This window comes from Leuresthes tenuis, unplaced genomic scaffold (assembly GCF_036924035.1).
Source record: "Leuresthes tenuis unplaced genomic scaffold, fLeuTen1.0.hap1 SCAF_1, whole genome shotgun sequence".
Classification (NCBI taxonomy): domain Eukaryota; kingdom Metazoa; phylum Chordata; class Actinopteri; order Atheriniformes; family Atherinopsidae; genus Leuresthes; species Leuresthes tenuis.
Genome location: NW_027325355.1, coordinates 23,226,576 through 23,250,799, shown reverse-complemented (window position 1 = coordinate 23,250,799; position 24,224 = coordinate 23,226,576). Strand labels below are relative to the sequence as shown.

The window sequence follows — 24,224 nt, the reverse complement described above, 5'->3', positions numbered from 1 at the left end:
TTGCCCGATATTTGACATACCTTCAACTCTACTAACTTAAAATGACCCCTTCTTTGAAGTTTTGGTTTGCAGAATATTGTCATGGCCAGTTAACGTCTCACCCTCATCCACAGTAAATACCAGAAAACACTACAGTTGCACAGATGATAAATTAAAGATTTAATATCAAATCTGCATCTCTGAGCCTGGATCCATCCATTTGGCTCTCTACCTTTTACTTTTTAGAAGTACGTGCCCTTGAAATCTTTTGAATCTTTCATTTACTGCTGCTGCAAAACACATCAATCAAGTGTTGTTTGTAAGATCAAAATTTTCTTCATCTCTTGGGGCAAGTAATTAGTAGACAGGGTGGCACATTAAGGCAATTTGTCAAGTTACTGCATGCGAAAAATTCAGCAAATAACATCTCGTGTTGTAATTAAAATGTGTCGGAGCAGGGAAGAGCAGTTGTTCAACAATCCCCAGGGAGGGTTTTGGGAAATATACAAGGGAGCGGGTCCTAAATTAGCCTGAGTTTAATGTGTACATTTTAACTCAGCTGTACAGCAGAGCTTTATTGACAGTTGCTCGCTAACCACTGAGTGATGCAGCTCCCCAGAGCTGAAGTAAAAGCTGTGTGACATTTAGTAATAATAATTTCTCGCAGAAGCTAGTCTCGAGAGGACGAGCCACATCTGCTCTGAAAGGGACAGTAAATCACTCTTTTGTTTGCTTTTTGGGTATTTTCGGCATCTCTGTGGCAGCCAGGCTGTGATTTCTCTTTTCCTCCCCTCAGCCTTCCCACAAACGTCTCTCTGAGTTGCTGATCAAGCTGCTGAATCCTCTCCCCTTGCCCTCATTTTCACAGTACGTTTGCCTTTATCTATAAAAGTAGCACATGTGCTGCTTAACATTTACCATTACGGGGCGTCTGTGCCTTCGTGTGAGAATCACATGTGAACGAGCCGAGCCGGACGCACCAGAGCGCGCTTGTTTGTGAGAAGCAGCGTGTCCCCTGCGGGTGGAGACTATTGAAGTTCAGTGTCCAGTGGGCTGCTCCCTTGCTCTTGGCAGGATGTGTGAAGCACATCAAAGACTGCCTGCACGGCTGGCTAATGATCAGGTTTCCTCCATTACATGTCCGACAAGTTGGCTTTTAGTTCCCTCCCCCTTTCCCTCTCCAGCTATCCCTCTTTTCTGTCTCATCTCTGCCTTTTTTCCTTTTCAACTCTCCTCCGTTTGTCTTTCCCCGTGCTTGTAAAAGGTGTGTTTGGATGCCAGTTTTCCGGCTCTCTGACAGAAAAACAGACCAGAATTCGGGGCATCACGTATCCATGTGGAAAGAGGCCCGACAACATCAATTATTCTCCTGTAAACACACGACTACTCGACCATGACTGTTGGTGTGCATACATGCATGAGCGGCCCACGTCTCTGTGTTTACTGACATTTAAGTGTGTGTTTATACATCAACATCATCAGCTTTATCGCTGCCATTATATCTTCACCTTGTAAAGTCAGCTGCAATAATAACAGCTTTAAATATTCAAAACCATCTAACTTTGATTATTTTGCATAATGTGACACCGGGGGCCTTGAGTTGTTCTTCAAGTTTGTGTTTAAGGAAACATGGAATGCTTCGTTAACAGCTTTTGAGAAACTAGCCCCGAAAGTCTGAATTTTTAATGAATGTGTTATTAATACGCCTCCACAGTCTTTTTCCCTCTTCACGCAAAGATAAATACTTTGTTTTCTGGAGGAAATCCCTCCCGTATTTGGAAAGCAGCAACATTAGAGGAATTGTGATGAAGAAGCTCGATTTTGAAGTTCAGGAAAGTGTTGCATATATGAAGGTGTCTTTCTACTTCAGAATAGGCAGATTAAAATGATTCTGACCAGTGAGAAGTCTTAGTTCTTACTTTTTGAAACGATGGACCTCGATCACGAACAGATATCCGACACAACTTCAGACATTGCCTTCATTCTTCTCCATTCTTGTCATGGTTCAAAATTTCTTTGAATAGTCAGTAGAGCCTGATTTTAACCCCCCCGTGAACTCAAGCTTTACGTTTAAATGTCTGCATGTGTTTGGCACCTTGACACCAGCATTTGGACCAACAATAAAAAAGGTGTCTTGCAGTGTTGGAACTGTTGATGATGAAGTTGTTTTCTTTTAAATTTCAAGATGTCAGCAGAGCTAATATGGAGCAAAATGGAATCAGTCAAAGCAGATGGGACTTTTTGGGGGGAAATATGTAAAAATGCTGAAGTGAAAAGCCCTCTGCCAGCTGTTTTATGAGAGCTTTGTAGCCATCCAAGTCGACAATGATGAGTAGCCTTGGTAACGTATGTTGTACCTGGGTTTAGGACTGATGTGGAGCCACATAAAAATTATTCAAAGCACAGGAACTGCTCCTTTAATATGAGGGCAGTCAGAAAACAACCCTTTAACTTCTCCCCGCAGTGGCAAACAGTTTGACTTTGCTTTAAAGGAGCTTGACAACAGTGATTTTTTCCCACCCATGATGATAATCTGCTAATCAATAGCTGCTCCACTTGCCTGATATTTCACATACCTTCAACTTTATTAACTCGTTTCTGGCCTCAGACATTAACTGACTGCATTCCACTTGATTTTTGTCAAGGTTCAACTTCCCCCTGCTAATCACAGGGGGCCACAGTACACGAGCGTAGCAAGTTTTGCTGGCCACAAGACCAACTGCCTAATAAAGCTAACGGCTAATTCAAGTAATTGCACTTGGTGGAAACAGTAACCCTCTTGTGGCTCAAGTTGACGAATCAAAACAAGGGAAAGAGGTCTTGGAATCGCGTTTGTTTGATCGATAAGCTTGAAGAATGGCACCATGTGCACTGAAAGTACCGCGTTTGCTGCAGTTCAGCAGGGGGAGCTGCACATGGAGGTCACAACTCAATCATCTGAAGTTGTAAAGATACGCCTTTACTTCCATTTACAGGCACGCTGTGCAAGTAAAACACGTTGTGCTGTGTAGACGGATCGATTTTTATTTCAAGCAACACGAGAAAACTCCGTTCACAATGCTAACGAACTAGCATTAGCATCTTTTGTTGTTGTCAAAGACTACAGAATCCCCTCCTTTTACTCTTCAACTAAACTAACTGAACTTTTAGTATCGAACTGGCATGCATTGGCTCTATGAACCTGTTAATCACACATTTAATTGTTATATCCAAGCTTTAAGTGGTCTTGTGTTGCATGTAAACCTTGACTGCAAAACCTCTGCCATTGGAGTGACAAAAGAGACCTAAAAAGAGACGGTAGTTCTCCTATTATCTCCCCAGCCATCCTCCCAGACTCTATTGTGTTTCTGTCATGATCAGCTCAACTGATCTTGTCTTTTCTTTCTTTCTCCTTCTTCATGGCCTCACACACGGTCTTCCTCCCACTCGCAGATGATGTTTGTTGTAACAGTTTCTACACCTACATGCTGGTGTATCTCAGTCTTCTCTTTCTTAAGCCACCTCCACATCTGTTTCTGTGGAGATACTCTGTTCTGATTTAGTCTGGAGGGAGTGAATGGGCTATTTAAAGAGGTGCCACAGTCTGTTCCCATTTTCACACTGTAATATATGTTAAGCATGTGTCGACTTTGTTCAGTGGTGCCAGAGCTGTGACTCAAGAGCCAAATAGAGGAGGATCATCCAAAGTGATATACAGTGATGTAAGTTTTTGGGGTTTTTTTTGGGTCGGATATTCCAACCTTGATGTTGAAATGATAGGACAACACTGCTTTAATACCCAGCTAAGATGGCTAAAAGCTTTAATGTTCACGTCAGAACTTATTGTTGGAGTCCAAGTCCATTGAGGCTGATAAATACAAAAATCAATGAATTGATTTTAATGATTCCTGTCATGGAAGCACCGTCACCTCACAGCAAGGGGGTTCCAGGTTCGATCCCTGCCTTTATGTGTCTCAGATGGAGCGATGGGTCCTAAAAAAACACAATAAGATGCCACCAGAGGGAGACTGGACTGAACGTCAAAGTCCCGTGTTGCTTTGAGATAAGCACAAGGTGCGTTTTTTACCAAAGCTGCCAACAAACGTATTCCTGGTCTATATTAACCTATAACATGAAAGGTTTCCTTATATGTGTCTGAGTGAAGCGATGGGTCCTAAAATAACACAATAAGATGCCACCAGGACTGGACTGAACGTGCTCATGTTATAACATCAGGTACTAGACTTTTTACTTTATTTTACTTGTTAAAAATGGTGGTAATTAGCAATTAAAAGGAAGCCCCTGATCACAGCGAGAGGGTTCCAGGTTCGATCCCTGCCTGGGGCCTTTCTGTGTGGAGTTTGCATGTTCTCCCCGGTACTCTCCGGGTACTCCGGCTTCCTTCCACCATCCAAAAACATGCATGTCAGGTTAATTGGTGACTCTAAATTGTCCGTAGCAGTGAGTGTGTGTGGTTGTTTGTCTCGTTTGTGTCTGTGTGGCCCTGTGATGGACTGGCGACCCGTCCAGGGTGAACCCCGCCTTTCACCCAATGACTGCTGGGATAGGCTCCAGCCCCCCCGCTACCCGACCGACGGATTGACGGTATAGAAAATGGATGGATGGATTCCTGTCCTGGAATATCATGTCAGTCAGTAGCCGTAAGAGTAGACAGTGTTTCTGAAATAACATGGAACCATTTTTATTGCACTTTAATGCACAACAGGGAGTGAATCTTAATGGAAATGGATGCTTTCTGTCCTCCAATCCAAAGTGAGTCTCCATCCAACAGTACATGAAAGTGTGTAGTTGGTTGGACCCACGCTTGCCATAAGTAGCTTTGGCTGAAAGCCACAGAGTGGAAATTACACCATAATGGGCTCCACTTCTCCGCCAATATGAAACAAAAATGGAAAAATGGCTAAGAATAGTGGGAGTAACGAGCCATAGATGCAGTCTACAGAGAGACGTAGCGCTGAGAGACTAATGAGAAATCACTCGCCGTCTTTTATATCAGCGTTTAATGCTGATGCACGCACACACAGACACTGTTTATATTCCAGGTCATGGAGGAATTAATGACAGAAGTCTCTCTCAGCAGATCATGACAGGCTCTAAATGTAAATTCCTGTCTCATGCAGCATCAAAGGCACTGCTTCATATGCATTTACAGAGCTGATATTCTGTAGTAGCGTTGAATCCCTCAGACTCATCGTGTGAGTAATGTGGAAAAATGACAAATAAAAAAAAAAGTGGTGAAATTTTCCTGCTGAATATCGTGACGCATCATCTCGAAATAGGGTTGTAATTTTGTGTGTGTGTGTGTGTGTAAGGGAGAGTTGATGCTTGTGAAGGGGATACTTGTTACCATGGCGATAAATCCTACCCATGCTGTCGGCGTTGTCATGGAGACTGAAACAAAAACACAAGGTGTTCCTGCAGGGTCCTCAAAAAGGCAGAGTTAGATGTCAATTTTACTGTAAATTATTGGCGCACCGGAGGCCTTTAGACTTTCCCATATATTCTATTTTCAAGCTGAAAGATTTCAGAGCTCCTTCTGTATCCTTCCTCCTTAGGTGCCTACCCTCGACTGTCGCTGAGCTTCAAGCTGAAGAGGAACATCGGCTACTTCATCTTGCAGACGTACATGCCATCGATCCTGATTACCATCCTCTCCTGGGTCTCCTTCTGGATAAACTACGATGCGTCGGCAGCCAGAGTGGCTCTGGGTAAGAAGCAGTGGCTCCTATTTGACTTTCCGTGATGAGTTCAGGGACCAACACTAACCACACGCCACCTTCATCCCTCTCAGATTCCCCAAAGTGCTACCTTTGCGTCTATTGTAAAGAAAATAATATATTTTCTTTTTTCTATGCCTTGCCAGGCTAAACTAGGTCACGTTTTGTGTAGTTGCTTTGGTCCACAGTCATACCCTACTTCAAATGAGCATAATTTTCCCTCTTATTGAAGACTGCTTGTGTAGGCGTAAAGAAACACTCACCACAGGGCCCTGAACTGTGAGCAGTTAACAAAGTACAAATGGAAGTAGCAGGTAGTTGGTTTGTCATCATTATAATTCCTCACAGGAGGCTGCAGCATGGTTTTGACTGTGTTTAATGTTCACTCAATGACACACGAAGCAGGAGTAATTATCATAATATGAAAGCCGTCAAGGTAATATCTAAAAATGCAATTTAGACAGTAGACTCCCGGCAGGAGTTGTGAACAAAGAGTGCTGAATGTTCTGGTCCAAACGGAGTGTGAAAAGATATTTTACCACCTTCTCTTGGTTAGTGGCTGGTGCCTTTTTTGTAGTCTCTGCAAAGCCAGACACATTTGAGCAATGATATATGTTAGATATTGCATTAATGTAAGCTGCATTTGTTTATATTTCTGGTGAACACGCTTACTACTTCCAGTGTTAAGTCGAGTATTAATTTGTGAGAGTTTTGGCTAATGTTTTGGTTAATGTTTGCAACTTTGTTCATCTCTGGGCTTGGAGAATTTTACACTAAAACAAATCCAAACTCAAGCTTCCCAAACTCAAGCATGGAGCTAATATTCATTATCTAGCAAGCTAGCTACAAGAGAATTATCATTTTAACAAGCGAAATCTTCCTCCAAGATGAGAGAGATCAATTTGTGTCAACCTTAAATCAAGCTGTTCTGATTTTTTTACCATCGTCATAATAATTTGAAGATGGAAAGGAAAGTTCGGTCAACCTGCATTACCTCACATGTCCAGCAGGGGGACGATTGTCTGAAAACACATTTATGGTCTCATCTGATGGCTTCAGGCCTTCTTCGGTATATTTGTAACACTGGACAAAACACAAAGTGGAAAACACTGGAAAATGGAAAACAACATTTCAGTAAACACGACACCGAAATGGGAACAAAACAGAATATTTTACTCAAAAGTGCGGAAAGCGTCATGATCTCAGAAGTGGAGCTGGTGTTTTTAGAAATGTTGCTTTGAGTGAATAAAAGGGGCTGCGTGGTGTTGCCAGAAGGTGGCGGTAGAGACTCCATTTCTAGTGGTTGTAATTCAGTAGAAGAAGTAGTTGTCATAGCCTGAAACATGAAGGAGAAAAACAACAACTGTGGTGGACATCTACAAGAGGAAAATGGAGTTGGAACTTCTTCAGAAAGTGCTTTCATGTCAGAGATTATCTGGGATATGATATCATATCTGGGAAGATGCCCGTTAGTCACGAGTTCATTGCTTGCCAGCTTGGACTGGAAACAGCTGGTGAGTCACGTCATTTTAATATTTCATGGGTCAGATGAGATCCGAAAAGTTGTTTCTATTCCCTCGAATGTGCAAATTCTTCTTCCAAACAGCCAAAACTATCACTGTTTGTGGAAGCTATTTCCACTTTTGCCATTCATCTTTTCTTTATGACATCTTCTGGAAGATGAAAGTTTCTGAAGGAAACTTGGCTATTGTCATATTATATGACAAAAAACAAAGCTGCCACATGTGGCTCTTGCCAATGATCTCAATTAATTGCTAAAATCCAGGGTTACTTCTTGAGATTGCTTATCCAAGATCTAAAAATATCCAGTTTACAATAATGCGAGTCAAGGAGAACAGAGTAGAGTGTAGAAATCCCTCCGTTAGCTCTCCTATAGCTAAATATCTGATAAATATCCTGCCATGTTGCACAAAACTATCAGCAGCAAACTCTGTGTGAAGTTAGCCGACTGTCACAGAGCACGGAGTGAATAAACTGTGCTGCAGGGGGGCGTGTGGATGAAGTGGTCCCAGTAGAGTGCCTGTGTAGAAATCCCTCCGTTAGCTCTCCTATAGCTGCAAGTAGCCACATAACAGCAGCTATGAGCTAACAGAGCTATAGCACACGTTCATTCATTCATTCTTCTTAAAGTATTGGTGAAATAAAGACAGATAATGCCTTATTTAGAGGCTGCATCCTCTAAGCCCTGTTCACTCCGTTATATGGATCTCCAGTTATCTAAATATCTTCAGAAGGACGCCGACTTTCACCAAACTGTTCTCAGTGAGTAGATGAACGTATTTCATGCCAGAAATAAGGTTGAGGTTTAAAAATACCAGAGTTCTCCTTTAACTTTTTGGAAAACATACTGTTTCCCATTTCCTTGCTGCAGCTCCCATCTCCCTGTTCGGTTGTTATCGAGGAGCATTCCTTTATCTTTCGTGCTGCTCGGTTCTCTCTCCCTTTCGTTTAGGCATGCATGCAATATCCGGTCATTATTGTATGCCTTGGAGTGTTTGTCTGATTTTGTGTGTTTGTGAGCAAATGGATAGCTCCAATATCCGGTGTGCACCTCAGCAACTGAGAGACAACCGGAGGTCCATTCACTTCTCTGATGGCCCATTGTGAGCTTTCAGCAGGTATCTGCGGGCTATTCTTTTGTGTGTGCCAACCTACCAGTAAGAGCAGTGTAATGATCAGGGGGAAATCAATTCAAGGAGGCAGAAGGCAAACAATTGAATTGTTTGAAGGAGAATCTCATTTTCCTGAGCAATTTCCAAGGATTGCAAAGTTACAAATTACCCGCTCGAACCCTAATCTGGTTGCAGCCCATTTCCCAGAGTCATGCACCTCGTTCTTAATCATATTACACGAACATTCAAGGTGTGGGCTTGCACAGGAGCACTTTTAGTGGAATGGCAGACAGGTTTTAGACCTTTTAAAACATATTTTTGTCAGCTGTTTATTCACAAAATGGCCAAAGCTTTTACAGTTCATGTCTGCAAGTGTTCGACTGTAACCGACTCTCGTCTAATCTCGTTTTATTGCTCCTACATGACACTTTCTTCGTATAATTTCGAGCCCTGCTGCATAATGGCCTTTTGATTGGAATAGATTTGATTGCTGTTTGCCTTTGTTCAAGCTGTGAAGGTGGAGAAGAGACTTGGGGACATAAAACAAGGGAAAAGGAGGGTACAGAAAGACCCAGAGTGTGAACAGCCACCACTAAATGATTGCAAGATCCGGTGGATAAATGACGAGGGAGAGACAGATAAAGGGATAAGAGGAAGGAGCAGGGAGCAACTGTACAATGTGGGTGAGGAAGACTGAAAAAGACGTAAGAGGAACCCTGTGAAACTATTTCTCCCTGAAGAGCGCAGCAGCGTGATGAAAAAGGAGGGAGGCCCGTGGGCGCTTGGCCCGTTGATTAAATTGTCCTAACGGGGAGGGAGTGAAGGACGGAGAGTAATGGCACGGCTAAAAGAACACCTATAAAGAACATGGCTGACGTTAAGCACAAAAAAAAAGTACCACCCAATAGTGGCCGAGACATGGAGCATGTGCACACACATCCATGAGTGGTGCTAACCTTGTAATGTGCCAATAAATCACACCGAGGGCCGGGCTGACCTTAGCTATCCTGCTCCCTCCTCCCAACCCCGTGACTGTTTCTTGTCTCTTCACTGTACTTTATGACGAACGTGCACCAAATGCCATGTCTGTGTGTGTTACACGAGAGCTTTGCTGCTGATGGGCTCCATTTATTTCCAACGCAACTACATACAGCAGCAGAGAAATGAAATAAGACGCAGTTACTGCATTGCAGAAGGTCAGGGTTTGGCATGAATATGGGTGAGATGTGTGTTTACGTGGTGCAGCATGTGAAAAGACTGATGGCACCTGCGTGGTAACACAACCACGTACTGCACCAAAACCTCTTTTTTATTTATTTTCAAAGCATTGTGTCTCCCGTAGACTCCAACTCCCGTTTAAAAACCATCAATTTCTCATATAAAACTGCACCAAAACCTCTTTTTTAATTTATTTTCAAAGCAATGTGTCTCCAGGAGACTCCAACTCCCGTTTAAAAACCATCAATTTCTCATATAAAACTGCACCAAAACCTCTTTTTTAATTTATTTTCAAAGCAATGTGTCTCCAGGAGACTCCAACTCCCGTTTAGAAACCATCAATTTCTCATATGAAACTGCACCAAAACCTTTTATTTTTAATTTTCAAAGCAATGTGTCTCCAGTAGACTCCAACTCCCGTTTAAAAACCATCAATTTCTCATATGAAACTGCACCAAAACCTCTTTTTTAATTTATTTTCAAAGCAATGTGTCTCCAGTAGACTCCAACTCCCGTTTAAAAACCATCAATTTCTCATATGAAACTGCACCAAAACCTCTTTTTTAATTTATTTTCAAAGCAATGTGTCTCCAGGAGACTCCAACTCCCGTTTAAAAACCATCAATTTCTCATATGAAACTGCACCAAAACCTCTTTTTTAATTTATTTTCAAAGCAATGTGTCTCCAGGAGACTCCAACTCCCGTTTAAAAACCATCAATTTCTCATATGAAACTGCACCAAAACCTCTTTTTTAATTTATTTTCAAAGCATTGTGTCTCCAGGAGACTCCAACTCCCGTTTAAAAACCATCAATTTCTCATATGAAACTGCACCAAAACTTTTTTTTTTTATTTTCAAAGCATTGTGTCTCCCGTAGACTCCAACTCCCGTTTAAAAACCATCAATTTCTCACATGAAACTGCACCAAAACCTCTTTTTTAATTTATTTTCAAAGCATTGTGTCTCCCGTAGACTCCAACTCCCGTTTAAAAACCATCAATTTCTCATATGAAACTGCACCAAAACCTCTTTTTTAATTTATTTTCAAAGCATTGTGTCTCCCGTAGACTCCAACTCCCGTTTAAAAACCATCAATTTCTCATATAAAACTGCACCAAAACCTCTTTTTTAATTTATTTTCAAAGCAATGTGTCTCCCGTAGACTCCAACTCTCGTTTAAAAACCATCAATTTCTCATATAAAACTGCACCAAAACCTCTTTTTTAATTTATTTTCAAAGCAATGTGTCTCCAGGAGACTCCAACTCCCGTTTAAAAACCATCAATTTCTCATACGAAACTGCACCAAAACTTTTTATTTTTGTTTTCAAAGCAATGTGTCTCCAGGAGACTCCAACTCCCATTTAAAAACCATCAATTTCTCATACGAAACTGCACCAAAACTTTTTATTTTTGTTTTCAAAGCAATGTGTCTCCCGTAGACTCCAACTCCGTTTAAAAACCATCAATTTCTCACATGAAACTGCACCAAAACCTTTTATTTTTTATTTTCAAAGCATTGTGTCTCCAGTAGACTCCAACTCCGTTTAAAAACCATCAATTTCTCATATGAAACTGCACCAAAACCTCTTTTTTAATTTATTTTTAAAGCATTGTGTCTCCCGTAGACTCCAACTCCCGTTTAAAAACCATCAATTTCTCATATGAAACTGCACCAAAACCTCTTTTTTAATTTATTTTCAAAGCATTGTGTCTCCCGTAGACTCCAACTCCCGTTTAAAAACCATCAATTTCTCATATGAAACTGCACCAAAACCTCTTTTTTAATTTATTTTCAAAGCATTGTGTCTCCCGTAGACTCCAACTCCCGTTTAAAAACCATCAATTTCTCATATGAAACTGCACCAAAACCTTTTATTTTTAATTTTCAAAGCAATGTGTCTCCAGTAGACTCCAACTCCCGTTTAAAAACCATCAATTTCTCATATGAAACTGCACCAAAACCTCTTTTTTAATTTATTTTCAAAGCAATGTGTCTCCAGGAGACTCCAACTCCCGTTTAAAAACCATCAATTTCTCATATGAAACTGCACCAAAACCTCTTTTTTAATTTATTTTCAAAGCAATGTGTCTCCAGGAGACTCCAACTCCCGTTTAAAAACCATCAATTTCTCACATGAAACTGCACCAAAACCTCTTTTTTAATTTATTTTCAAAGCATTGTGTCTCCCGTAGACTCCAACTCCCGTTTAAAAACCATCAATTTCTCATATGAAACTGCACCAAAACCTCTTTTTTAATTTATTTTCAAAGCAATGTGTCTCCCGTAGACTCCAACTCCCGTTTAAAAACCATCAATTTCTCATATAAAACTGCACCAAAACCTCTTTTTTAATTTATTTTCAAAGCAATGTGTCTCCCGTAGACTCCAACTCCCGTTTAAAAACCATCAATTTCTCATATAAAACTGCACCAAAACCTCTTTTTTAATTTATTTTCAAAGCAATGTGTCTCCAGTAGACTCCAACTCCCGTTTAAAAACCATCAATTTCTCATATAAAACTGCACCAAAACCTCTTTTTTATTTATTTTCAAAGCAATGTGTCTCCAGTAGACTCCAACTCCCGTTTAAAAACCATCAATTTCTCATATAAAACTGCACCAAAACCTCTTTTTTAATTTATTTTCAAAGCATTGTGTCTCCCGTAGACTCCAACTCCCGTTTAAAAACCATCAATTTCTCATATGAAACTGCACCAAAACCTTTTATTTTTAATTTTCAAAGTAATGTGTCTCCAGGAGACTCCAACTCCCGTTTAAAAACCATCAATTTCTCATATGAAATGTTAAGTTCATACATTTTTCCCCAAATTCCTGGTTCAGATTTGCTGGTGATCACTGTGTAAATATCTAAATTGATCCGTTTTAATTCTAGCTCCTAATGAGTTTTTACAGGAAACATTTACCTTGGTGGAAGCCAACAAAGCTTGAGTTCAGCACACATGGCAACATGAAGTTAGTGTTTGTAATTCTTCTGTCTCAGCATCTCTTTCTCTTTGTCCCATGCAAGGTGCCTTGTGCAGGGAGAGAGCCATTGGTTACTCCCGAGAGGATAAGGTTAGCAAGAGCTGGGAGCCAGATACAGATACACATGCAGCTCTATTCTAATGAGTTATTTCTGCTTGATGACTAAAGGGGAAGCTGGATGTTTTGAGGTAGACCTTTGAATTTTAATGAAGCAGAGGTTATGCGCCCACCTCCGTTGTGTTCATGCAGGTCAAATAAGATCAAACACGAAAACAAGCCAAACAAATTGCTCTATGGGAGTAAAAGAAAGGCAGCGTTTGCTTTGCATTGTTCTGAAGCATCTCAGGAAGGCGGTCCCAGAGCACCGGGTCCGACAGCTGCAGAACAAATAGTTATTTCTGTGAATATTCCTGTTTCTGTTGTGACGCCTTCAACGTTTATTGGGGATTTCTTCATTGTGACCTTATGTCTTCTGCTAGGAACGATGCAGTGGTCCATAAAGACAAAGTGCTGTATTATGTATCATCAAGAAAACTGTCCTAGACTGATTTCCAAAAGCATTTACTTGGGTATTTTCATATTTTATCATCAAATAATTCAGCTAAATGTTCTAAAATGGGTAGAATTTCCTGTACTGCTAAATTAACGGTCCAAAATGGGATTAAAGAATAAAGCAGTTTTTCCCTTTAACCACAGGGATCACCACGGTGCTGACCATGACCACCATCAACACCCACCTGAGAGAGACGCTCCCCAAGATCCCCTACGTCAAGGCCATTGACATGTACCTGATGGGCTGCTTCGTCATGGTCTTCCTCGCCCTGCTGGAGTACGCCTTCGTCAACTACATCTTCTTCGGGAGGGGCCCTCAGATGCAGAAGAAGCTGGCGGAGAAGGCAGAGAAGGCCAACAACGAGAGGACGGCCAAGTACGACGCGGCGAGGGTAGGTTTGAACCGGACTCGGATCGAAGTATTCGGGGGGGGTGCTGCTCCATTTTATTTCCACACATAGAAAAGTGTCTGACAGCAACGAAAGGAGCTGTTGCAAATCTTTTAACTGTGTTTAATATGTTGGTGAAAACACACGCAAACACGTTTGTTCCCCACATGTGGCTGAATATTTTCATCTCCTCAGGAGGCAGGTAGTAGGACCGCATCCCTAAAACGGTCCAATCAAGTTAAAGGCCTTCGCCACTCACGCTCGGTGAGTTTCGTTTGGTTTTTTAGTGACATCGCCATCAGCCAACATGGATGTGGTTAATTTTTCTTTTTGCCTTGATGAGAAATATCCCTCCATCCATGTAACGACTGAAGCAGCAACAGACATCTCCATGACATCGCCTGTTTGGAAGTGATGCATTGTGGGAACTGGTGTCGGATACGATGCCGTTTCTTCTTCTCAGAGCTCATTCTTGTAATGCATGCTGTTTGTGTTGCCTCATCAATAAAGTCATTTCTTTTCATGGTGCATGTCAGGATGTGGTGAACCAGTCCGACTTCCAGAGGGTAGTCACTGCAGAGGTCCCCCCCCCCCAAGCGATGTCTTTACAGTTTAAATAAGCGACACTACAGGAGACACCTGAGGAGACGGCTTTATGGGCCAATCTATGTCTCCGATTTGATTTAATCATGAAGAACATTGGAATTCATTGCATAAATGAACTGGAATTCCTCAGAATCGGGTTCCTTATTGATTGTTAAATGGAAAATCAGTGATAGTTGTCAGTATATCCAAAGAATACAAGGCAAAAACAAACCAATTGCTGCCTCTAAGGTAAAAGCTGACGTACGTTTTCTTCTAACCTCACTTCCAAAACTTTTGGGACGCTGTGTATAAAGAAAAAAAGAAAATAAAGTGCAGCCATTTTGAAATTTTAGAAATTTCCTGAAAAATATCAGGTCATCCTGAACCTGATGGCAGCAACACGTCTATAAACATCTGGGGACTGAGGAGACCAGCTGCTGCACCTCTGGAAGAGGAATGCTGTTCTTGTCTGATGGAGGATTCAGGCTATATCTGCAAAATATTACCTGCAGATCGCTGTTAATCTTGTCTTCTGAGAGACTCTGCCTCTCTGAGGTGCTCTTTTTATACCCAATCACGCTACTGACCTGTTGTTCAATAACCTAATTAGTTACATGTTTAGTTCCACCTACTTTTCCAGCCTTTTGTTGCTCCTGTTCCAACTTTTTTGAGACTTGTTGCTGGCATCAAATTCAAAATGAGCTCATATTATTCATTTAATAGTAAAATGTCTCACTTCCTCTGTTTTTAATTTACATTTTTTTTACAGTGACCCAACTTTTTTGTAACTGAGGTTGTAAATTCAAGCTTATTCATTACATCAAATACGGTAGCACCACGAGCCAGTTCCTTAAAAGCCATTTTTTAAGAGATGTTTCTTCACTTTTGTGACACTAAATGATTATCAATACGTCATAATTGCATAAAACAGAATAAAAACAGAGTCCATCATTACATCAGCTACACATACACAGCTTATAAGCACGTGATATATTATTTAAACGCATCCTATTGGGACGGAGGCTCAAATCTGCACCTTTAAAGAGCTAAATGTGGGACTTCACCAGTTGCTCCATTTGCATGAACAAATCAATTTGCACTTGGCATTTCTGTTGATCTGTTTTGTGACGCACTCATCATAAGCATGGATTATCTCTTGTATCTCCTGTGTATGATTAAACTGTTATGATTATGATCATGAAATGACTGAAATAATCCCTGAAAGAGCTCAAAAGGGCTTTTCTGCCTTTTGGATACATGGGATATTATTGGAAACGTTTTGCCGTGTAATGGTCAAACAATTCAACAGGATTACAGTTTTCAACTTGTTTCATCGAGGTATTTTGGTCACACAAGCTAAAAGCTGACACGCTGCTGCCAGCTGCTGCGCCACACTCGCGTTTACTGAAGGCTGAAATGTTGATATTTTCCTATTTTCTCAGTTGGAAAATTTCATTTCCCATTCTTACTGACGATGCTTGGTGTGTTGTAAGGTGAGACGGGCAGCTTCCTGTTCTCTTTATGGTTGAAGAGGTAATGATTATGCTTTAAATATTAAAGCTGCTAACATACAACAGCACTTACACACATGCATGTGCCCATAAATCTTCTTTTAAAGCCGTTTGGTCAGGTCCAATAATTCTTGAATCTCAGATCTTGAGCCAACATTCACTGGAGATGTAGCATCACTTCCCTCTGAACAAGTGGAAGGCTTCAGAAGAGGAAGAAAAATCCTCATTAGACCATAGAAATCCCACTTTTATACGTATTTTTAGAGTATTTCTTGAAAATAACACAGTAGTGATGCCATTTTACAATGTATCCCCACTCAGGAAGCATGCTAAACATCACTCAGAAGAACTAAACACAAATTCTAGCTGCGGCTGAATGTATTTGCTCATCAAATAAAATGCGTTCGATTTTAATTTTGACCCCATGGATCAGTTGGTTTTTTGGGGCACCACTGACAAATTAAAATGCTAAGTCAGGGCTTCGCACAGCCCAAATATTTGTAATTGTTCTGACTGAATGAACCGTCCACTTTGGACCAATTCGGTGCCCAATCATGGGAAGCTTCCGCTCAGTGGAGCCAATAAGAATCAGATATGGGACCATGTGCTCAGCTGTCCCATCCCATGGTTCAGTTTTTACAAGATATTTTGTGTGTTTAGCCAGAGAAAACGGATAATTTGGGTGAGCTTTAGCAGTGTCTGTCTTAATATTGCGAGAGGAGGAGCTCATTTGTATGTTCTCATGTCCTAGAACAGTAAATGAGACAGAAATACTCAGTAATATTTACAATATTTGAAAGAATAACGTGATTATTTGACATAAACATGGTAAATCCTCATAAAACCTACTAAAATGTTTAACCACGGCACACATAAACTCTACTATGAGCGTGACACATGACGTCAGAGAAGAAACAGCTACTCATTATCAAGATGTTATCACTGATTATGTTATCGGTAAATGTTACCCTCAGTTACAGAGGATGTCCACATTAGGGCAGGAAAGAAAGTCCGTCTCTGCTGCCTTTGTTTTGACTTAAACATTTGGAAACTCGGAAGTGTTTGGGGAACGTTAAACTAATTTTCTCCCAGCTTTGGCCACTGAAGCGTGCTTATAGGATGAGCTATAAAATAGCAATTAGTTTGAAAGAAGCACAGGAGTTGCTCTTCACTGAGGCAGCTTCGTGAGCAGTGATTAAATGACAATTTCATACTCCTTATGGGCACATTCACAGATGTCACAACTGGCACAGGCCAAGCAAACGGAGACCAAACTCAGACTAAGAGACTTCAAAGCAACCTGTGCTGGGACACTATTGCTGTTTAGTGTTGAAAACGTAGAAAAGAACAAATTCTGATGGTCCTGGAATTAAAGCTTTTGACAAAAATGCATCACATCCAACACAAAGGAGGGGAGACGGCAGCAGGAAATAAACAGTTTTCATCTAAACTAACCTCGATTAGACTAGAGCTTAGACTCAGCAGGGAAAATCTTACATTTCAAAGATTTTCTGTTCGGTTATATTTATATGGCACACAGAGGGGTCGTGGTTCATGATTAGTAGAACAGTATAACACCGGGTGGCTTATAATTATGATCTCCGTCTTCAGCCGATGAATTTTAATGTTTTTCACCCATTAGCACATAACAAGGGCACCTTTCTGATCCAGTTTGTTTTCAGCAGATCAACACGAGGCGTTTTATCACCAGACTCGTGTGAAACTGAGACATTGTTGCTCTGTAAGTGTAAGGTAGGTGATACCTGAGGCCACTTCCACAGCTATCACCTACCTAACACTTACTGTGCATTCACACCTTTAAGCTGAACGACGCCCCAAACAACCCACAGGTGGGCCGGTGACACGCACGTGACCTCACAACCTCTCAAAAGGGTGACTGCAAGCTTGTCAGCCTGAAACCTCCATTTTAAAATAACCTTAATCAATCACATGTGTAAAATAGTGTAAAAAACCAACTATGCCTGATCTCAAGCGCCACCTGTCGTCAGAAAAGTGTAACGACACCAGATGCTAATTGATATTAACACTTTTCTAACACTAGGTGGGGTTTATTGAGTGACTGGTGGCACTTATAACCGCATTTAATAGACACAAAGTTGGTGAATATACCTCTGTTGGGTATAATCCAGCAAAGGTCGTGCAGCTGGGTTAGCTACAGCATGACAAACAGGTACATAATAAATGACTGGACCAACTGACTTTTATTTAACCGAGTTGCACATGTGTTTTGAAAGGTTTTATAATAACAGAGCTTTTAATAAACTTCTTCTTCTTCCACAAATTGAACTAAAACTAAAATTTATAAAAGTTAAAATAAATTAAATAAAATCTTTCTTTTTTTTCCAAGTGCAAACAATATTATGTGCAAAACCAAATTAAATTCTACTCTGTCAATACAGAGCAAACAGAGCCTGACCAAGTATATCACTGACAACTTATCAGTCACTCTGCTGCCATTCATCATTTCCGCCGGGTCCCCAAAATGCTGCCAAACAAACGATTCGAAAGTGGCGGGGGCATCTTCAACGGTTATACCGGTATTTTCCGTAGTCATTCTGGCTGCTTCCTCTCCTTCTCCTCTTCTTCTTCTTTTCCTTCTCCTTCTTTAGGTTCTGGCAGGCTTGATGTAGCAAAGGCGCATTACTGCCCCCACAGGTCACAAATAGAAGTGTGGATAGCTCACAAATCTCGCGAGATCTCGTGGCACGAAATATCGTCACACCCCGAGTACATACCATGCCAAAAACATTCACAAATACAGAACATAGCCTGCGTAAATTGTCATTATTTATGTATTCTTTTAGTTATCTGTTTTGATGCACTATCAGCGCAGAACAAGGGTCTTAAGACTTCGGGTATTTTCCTCTGCAGCCGTTCCATTTATGAACAAATGATTGTTTTTTGCTTCTTTATCCGTTCAGGCGGAGCCGCATGGACACGGGAACATCCTCCTGACCACCCTGGAGATCCATAACGAGGTAGGAGGAGGGGAGATCACCACCAGTGTGGCAGATATCAGGAACTCTCAGTCCATGGTGCAGTTGGACAGCACCGCCTCGTCGCACATCCAGTACCGCAAGCAGAGCGGTGGGATTGGGCCCCGCTCCACCAGCCGCCACTCCTTGGACCGAGCTGCCCAGATGAAACGCAACCGCCTGCGGAGACGATCCTCTCAGCTCAAAATCAAAATCCCAGACCTGACGGATGTGAATGCCATTGACCGCTGGTCACGCATCATCTTCCCGTCAGTGTTCTCGCTGTTTAACCTCGTCTACTGGTTGTACTACGTCTGATTGGACTGTTTTGTTGTTTGTTTGTTTGGTTGTTCAACTTTTTTTTGTTTTCATTTTGTTTGTTTGTCCTCCTTTTTTCTGTTGCTTTTATACGTGATGAAATCTGTCGAGTCAAAGACTGCAACACTGCGAGACAAATGAAACTTCAAAAAGACTAAAGAGTTCTGGACCGAGTTCTCATCTAAATTGTTTTTATATTGCAGTCTTTGAACCTTAGCACCGCGGTGTTTTTATTTTTTGAAAGTATGTACTGTAATTGGGACTTGTGACAGTCATTTCCCAACATTTGCCCTCTCGGTAATGTGTAAATAGTGAGATACAAAGCCAGCAAATTATAAATTGATACAGTATTTGCAGAAAAACAACAAAGAACAGACAAAGCAAAGATTTTTTTAACCACAAAAAAGATAAAAAAATCCAGAAAATCTTGTACAACACTGGAGATCAGATGAGTGCAGGCAATATATATATATATATATATATATATATATATAAGAATCCATTTAACACTGGTACCCTATGCACTGTTAATGCATGTAATGAGGAACTTTTTCGCCTTGAGCTACGGCACAACATTCGTTGATAATATCAGTGATATTCCTGCTACTCGCTGCACTCCTTCGTGCATTGATCTGGTGAACCGTGTCCCAAACACAATCATTTAAAGCCGAGGATCATCCCCCTTCCGTTCAGGGTGATCTTTGACTCAAAGAAATGCTGACGTATTCTTTCCGGACGTTTTACGTGGAGGAGAAACTACGAGAAAATAAGCACAACTTACGAATTAAACTGCCACTTTTTTCCACTTCTACCTTCGAGCAGCAGAGATTCACATTAACTGCATGACAGAATTGCACTCAAATTTCTGAAACTTTCTCTATAAACTGTATTTTCTTTGATTTAAAGTAACTGCCAAGGGCCTTTTGGGCGACACAATTCCTTCTTAACCCATGAAATATTATGATATTTTTGTACTCTGTGTCTTCAGGTATTAATTTGATTTCCTAACCTATTTTATTTAGTTTTTGCTCAACACCAATTCTTCTGTGGTGATAGTATGAAGGAATTACAATGTTTTTTGTACATAACAACATAGGTGTGTGTGTATACACAATATATATATCTATAAAAATATCTATAGATATATATATATACTGTGTGTACAACCCAAACATGAAAATGATCATTTTGTGATTGTTATTCTGCCTATAAATTGTCAGAATATTTAGTGAAAACAATACCAGGTCAATTTCAAGCATCAAATCCATTTTTGAGCATTTCTGGGGCACTCTGAATACATTCCTACTCAAACAGCCGACCATGGTGACGTATGTTGAGCTCTGTGTCCCCCCCCCCCCGTACAGCAGCAAAGTGATGCAAATGGATTTCACAGAGTCCGGAGATGGAGCACGATAACCAGTCTGTCGAGTAATTATAAGCACATACTAGCATTGAATGTATCAGATCCATTCTTCAGGGAGAGGATAATGAGCCATGGTCATCATTTCTCCATTAGAATGTAACACACCCACTATTACGTTGCAAGCAGTGAGTAGAAATAGAGACAAAGGGGGAAGTGATGGTGTTTTACCAATGTGTGCATGTGCATGTGTGTGATGGGAAATGGATAAGGTCACTGAAATTTGAAGGGCGTTGGTAGACCATTTATTTTCTGTGCTGCTTGCTCAACCATGGACAAATGTCAACGTGTAATAGTTTTGTGGATAAGAATAACTCTCCTGTACAAGTCTTTTGGCGAACAGTCCACCTGAGGTAAAACCCGGTCGTTCACAGCACTCTCGGTCAGTCACTGACACGCGAAACACATCCGCTGTTTGTGCATGTTCAAGAATACATGGAGACAAGTATTTTCTGCTTGGTGACACTGGGTTTGGGAGCAGATTAACGTGTACAGTCTGATATTTGACAAAGAACTGAATGTATTGCACTCGGATTGTCGCAGCACAAACGCAGTTTGCTTTCCGGAGGCGGGGATAACCTCATCCTGGACTGGACTCTGGTTAGATTCCATGTTCGAGTGGCCCAAAGTGTCGTTTTCTACTGTGTAGATGGGGCTGAATGCAAGTGAGATCTGGGTCCAAGAAAGAGGAAAGCATAAGGCACCGATAGAATAATCTAAACATAAAGCAGAAGGAGCTTTTTATTCTTCAAGCCAATTTGATAAGATCCATTTTTGCTAATAAACCTTCATCCAAACTCTGGGATACACACAAATATGTGGCTGGAGTGGCCATGGGGATACCGTATAATCTCATTTCCTTGGGTAAAATCTTTCCATTGACTTGTGGGAAAACAGTTTATGTCTAAAATTCGATTAGTTTCGTCTGAACACGTTAGAGGAGATGCTTTGACATTGTTTTTTCAGCACAAAGCGTTTGGTGATCTGCTGCATTGAAGGTTATTGAAGCCATGGAGCCGGTCTCTCCAAAGACATGTCGAGCTGCTGCTTTGTGTAGTTTGGAGGATAATAGTTGTACCTATGAAATGTTGAGGAGGTTTCAGTGTGTTGTAAATAAGGCTGAACCTAAAAATATAACTGTTTTAAAGCTCTTCCTGGTCAGCTTTGATTTAAACTAATACTTTTGGGTCATGTGATGAGATTTAAAAGTAAAGTATGCGTGTTTTTTCTTTTAAATGACCAACTTAAAAAAAGTGGAGCTGAGAAGGTGGAGATGGCGACCGTTACAAACTCTAGATACTTGTTTATCATGCATGCAGCAGTTCTTGACTCGGAGGGATTTAATGAAGACCTTTTGCAAACTCATTTACGAAAAAACTGCCAACTGCTCATTTTAGAGATGAATCTATGCCATGTGAGCCTATGTTAAAAAGAAAAAAGCAACAAAAAAATACAAAAAACAGTCATCAAAGACTTCAGGTGTTGTATGGCCTTGGTCCCATAATGGAATGTGAAATGTTCTGTGCTGCCACAAAATGTATTTAGGCTTAGATTTATACTGTATATCGCTGTATGTTTCTCTTCCTTTTTCAATAGAGTACCATGTTAAACCATCGAATAAATGCTATACATTGTACCCGTGTACTTGGTATCGCGAGCTTGTGTGACGCACCATTAACGATCTGCAGACTGTGCGGCAGAACCAGATATCTGAAGAGTATAATTCGCTCTTTTTTAAGAGTTTGGCTAGTCCTGCGACTTATATTTCAAAATATATATATAATTTAATGTGTTTTTAAATGTAAAATTCACACTGACTGACATGAACCAAAGAGTAAACATTGCTATCCACACTCTAGGCTTGTGATAACTTTATGCTAACAAAGAAAGCTAACTGTGAGCTGAAAGCAAGCTGTGCCACAGCTGGAGGAACGAGTCTACAGGTGGGTGATTGAACAACGTACTTGTGAACGGTGCACCTACGCCCTGGTACTTACTGAGGAGATGAATATTGGTGTTACCGCTTCATACAACGCAACCGCCTCTCTATCAGAGCAGGGACACTGCGGTGAGTCAGAAACTGCCAGCAGACCAACAATTTAAGAAGAAAAAATTCTGTTATTCCAACCAAAACTGGACTTTTAAAATGCATGTAAACATGTTGGTCCAACTTAAATTATACTCATTAAATTCTTTTTTTTTCCTTCCCCCTTGTCCTGTCCAGCTTTATGACAGCAGAATTGTAATCTGAATACCTTTTATGTGAAACAGATGAATGTAAAGCTCCCCTTGGTGCTGCCCACCAACTGCTCATTTATTTATTTTTGTTACAATATTTCACATGTAATAGTGCCGAACCGGACAAGGAAAGAGGAAGAGCAAAGAAGAAGAAACAGAACAGAAATGCTGCTGCTACACCTGTAAAAACAAAACAGAAGACAATCCTCAGCCTCTGAGGGGAATCCAGCCTGAGAGCCACCAGGAGCTCCTGAAAGCAGACAAGCAGAGAAAAAACAAACAAACACAAACAAACACAAACAAACAAGCACAAGTAGCAGCAATCGCAGACAACACAACTGTGGAAATAGATGACCTGAAACCACAGCATAACGCATCAACTGCTTAGCGAACATGCTACAGGGCTAATGAATGTGTGTGTGTGCAATCCACATGGCACCGGGCCCCAGGAGCCCGAGCGCCCCCAAACCCTCCGGCAGAGGCCCCACCCAATACCTGAGAGGGTATTGCTGCAGCACAGTTTATTCACTCCGTGCTCTGTGACAGTCGGCTAACTTCACACAGAGTTTGCTGCTGATAGTTTTGTGCAACATGGCAGGATATTTATCAGATTTTGACAGCTTGAACGCCGACTTTGAGTAAGATGGACGTTCTTACCGGAGTGAATGAGCTGTGCTGCAGCGGCGGGCGTCGATGACGTCATCCCAGTAGACGAGTGTGTAGAAAGCCTCTATAAGCCCCCCGATAGCCGCCAATAACAACAACACAGCAGCTATGAGCTAACAGAGCTATAGCACACGTTCATTCATTCATTCTTCTTAAAGTATTGGTGAAATAAAGACAGATAATGCCTTATTTAGAGGCTGCATCCTCTAAGCCCCGTTCTCTCCGTTATATGGATCTCCAGTTATCTAAATATCTTCTGAAGGACGCCGACTTTCACCAAACTGTTCTCTGTGAGTAGATGAACGTATTTCATGCCAGAAATAAGGTCCAGGTATAAAAATACCAGAGTTCCCCTTTAACTAGTCAGATTTTAGCAGATCAAACAAAGATTTAGCAAATGGCATAATGGAAAATATCTTATCTTTAAACAATAAGGTAAAGACATTAAGGTTATGTAAATCTATAAGCTAGGTTTAATTTGCTCATGTGTATTCGAAATATAACGCAGTGCTGACCACAGTGCATAGTGACTTTGTCGGGATGTTGAAGCTTTAATATCAGGTTCAGCTGGGTGAAATCATGTGTTGTGGATCAGCAGGTGTATTCCAGCTGAAAACAAGATGCTATTTTACTGAATGATGCTGGTTAAAGTTGTTCAAGTCAGTGTCACTGCTGAGAGAGAAAGCCAGTCGGGCCCAGACTCGAACAGGAGGCATAAAAGGAGCTAAGCTAGCATGCGATGACTGGAGAGGTTAATGTGTGTTTACAAAGGAAAGCTAATGATTATAATTAGGCCATTAGAAGGAGGTCGGGCTTATTTTTGATTTTGTCACTCCACAACTGCACTCTTGTGTTTAATGTGGATCAAAATAACATGTTTTCATATTGTTTAGGGTGCTAGGTCTTGTCCGGGTAGCAGAGAACATTATAACATTATTTTCTTTCATAATATCACGAATGCACATGTCTAATATTGTGCAGATCTCTATCTGTGTGAGAGTGGCTGCAAAAAG

The 24,224-nt window shown here is 41.0% G+C and overlaps 1 protein-coding gene across 3 annotated transcripts in view; it reads left to right on the top strand.

Annotated features, from left to right (window-relative positions):
* Positions 1 to 21,951, top strand: part of LOC140273396 (gamma-aminobutyric acid receptor subunit beta-3-like) — a 63,924-nt gene extending 41,973 nt beyond the window's left edge. For 2 of the 3 annotated variants that reach the window (XM_072368976.1, XM_072369055.1), the window contains 4 exons: positions 5,535 to 5,687; positions 13,233 to 13,480; positions 13,673 to 13,741; positions 18,516 to 21,951. In XM_072368976.1, coding sequence (XP_072225077.1) covers positions 5,535 to 5,687; positions 13,233 to 13,480; positions 13,673 to 13,741; positions 18,516 to 18,887 — 842 coding nt within the window. In that variant the 3' untranslated portion in view covers positions 18,888 to 21,951. The remainder of the gene's footprint in view (positions 1 to 5,534; positions 5,688 to 13,232; positions 13,481 to 13,672; positions 13,742 to 18,515) is intronic. The other variant, XM_072369134.1, reaches the window with a different exon arrangement.
* The last annotated feature ends 2,273 nt before the right edge of the window (positions 21,952 to 24,224 follow it).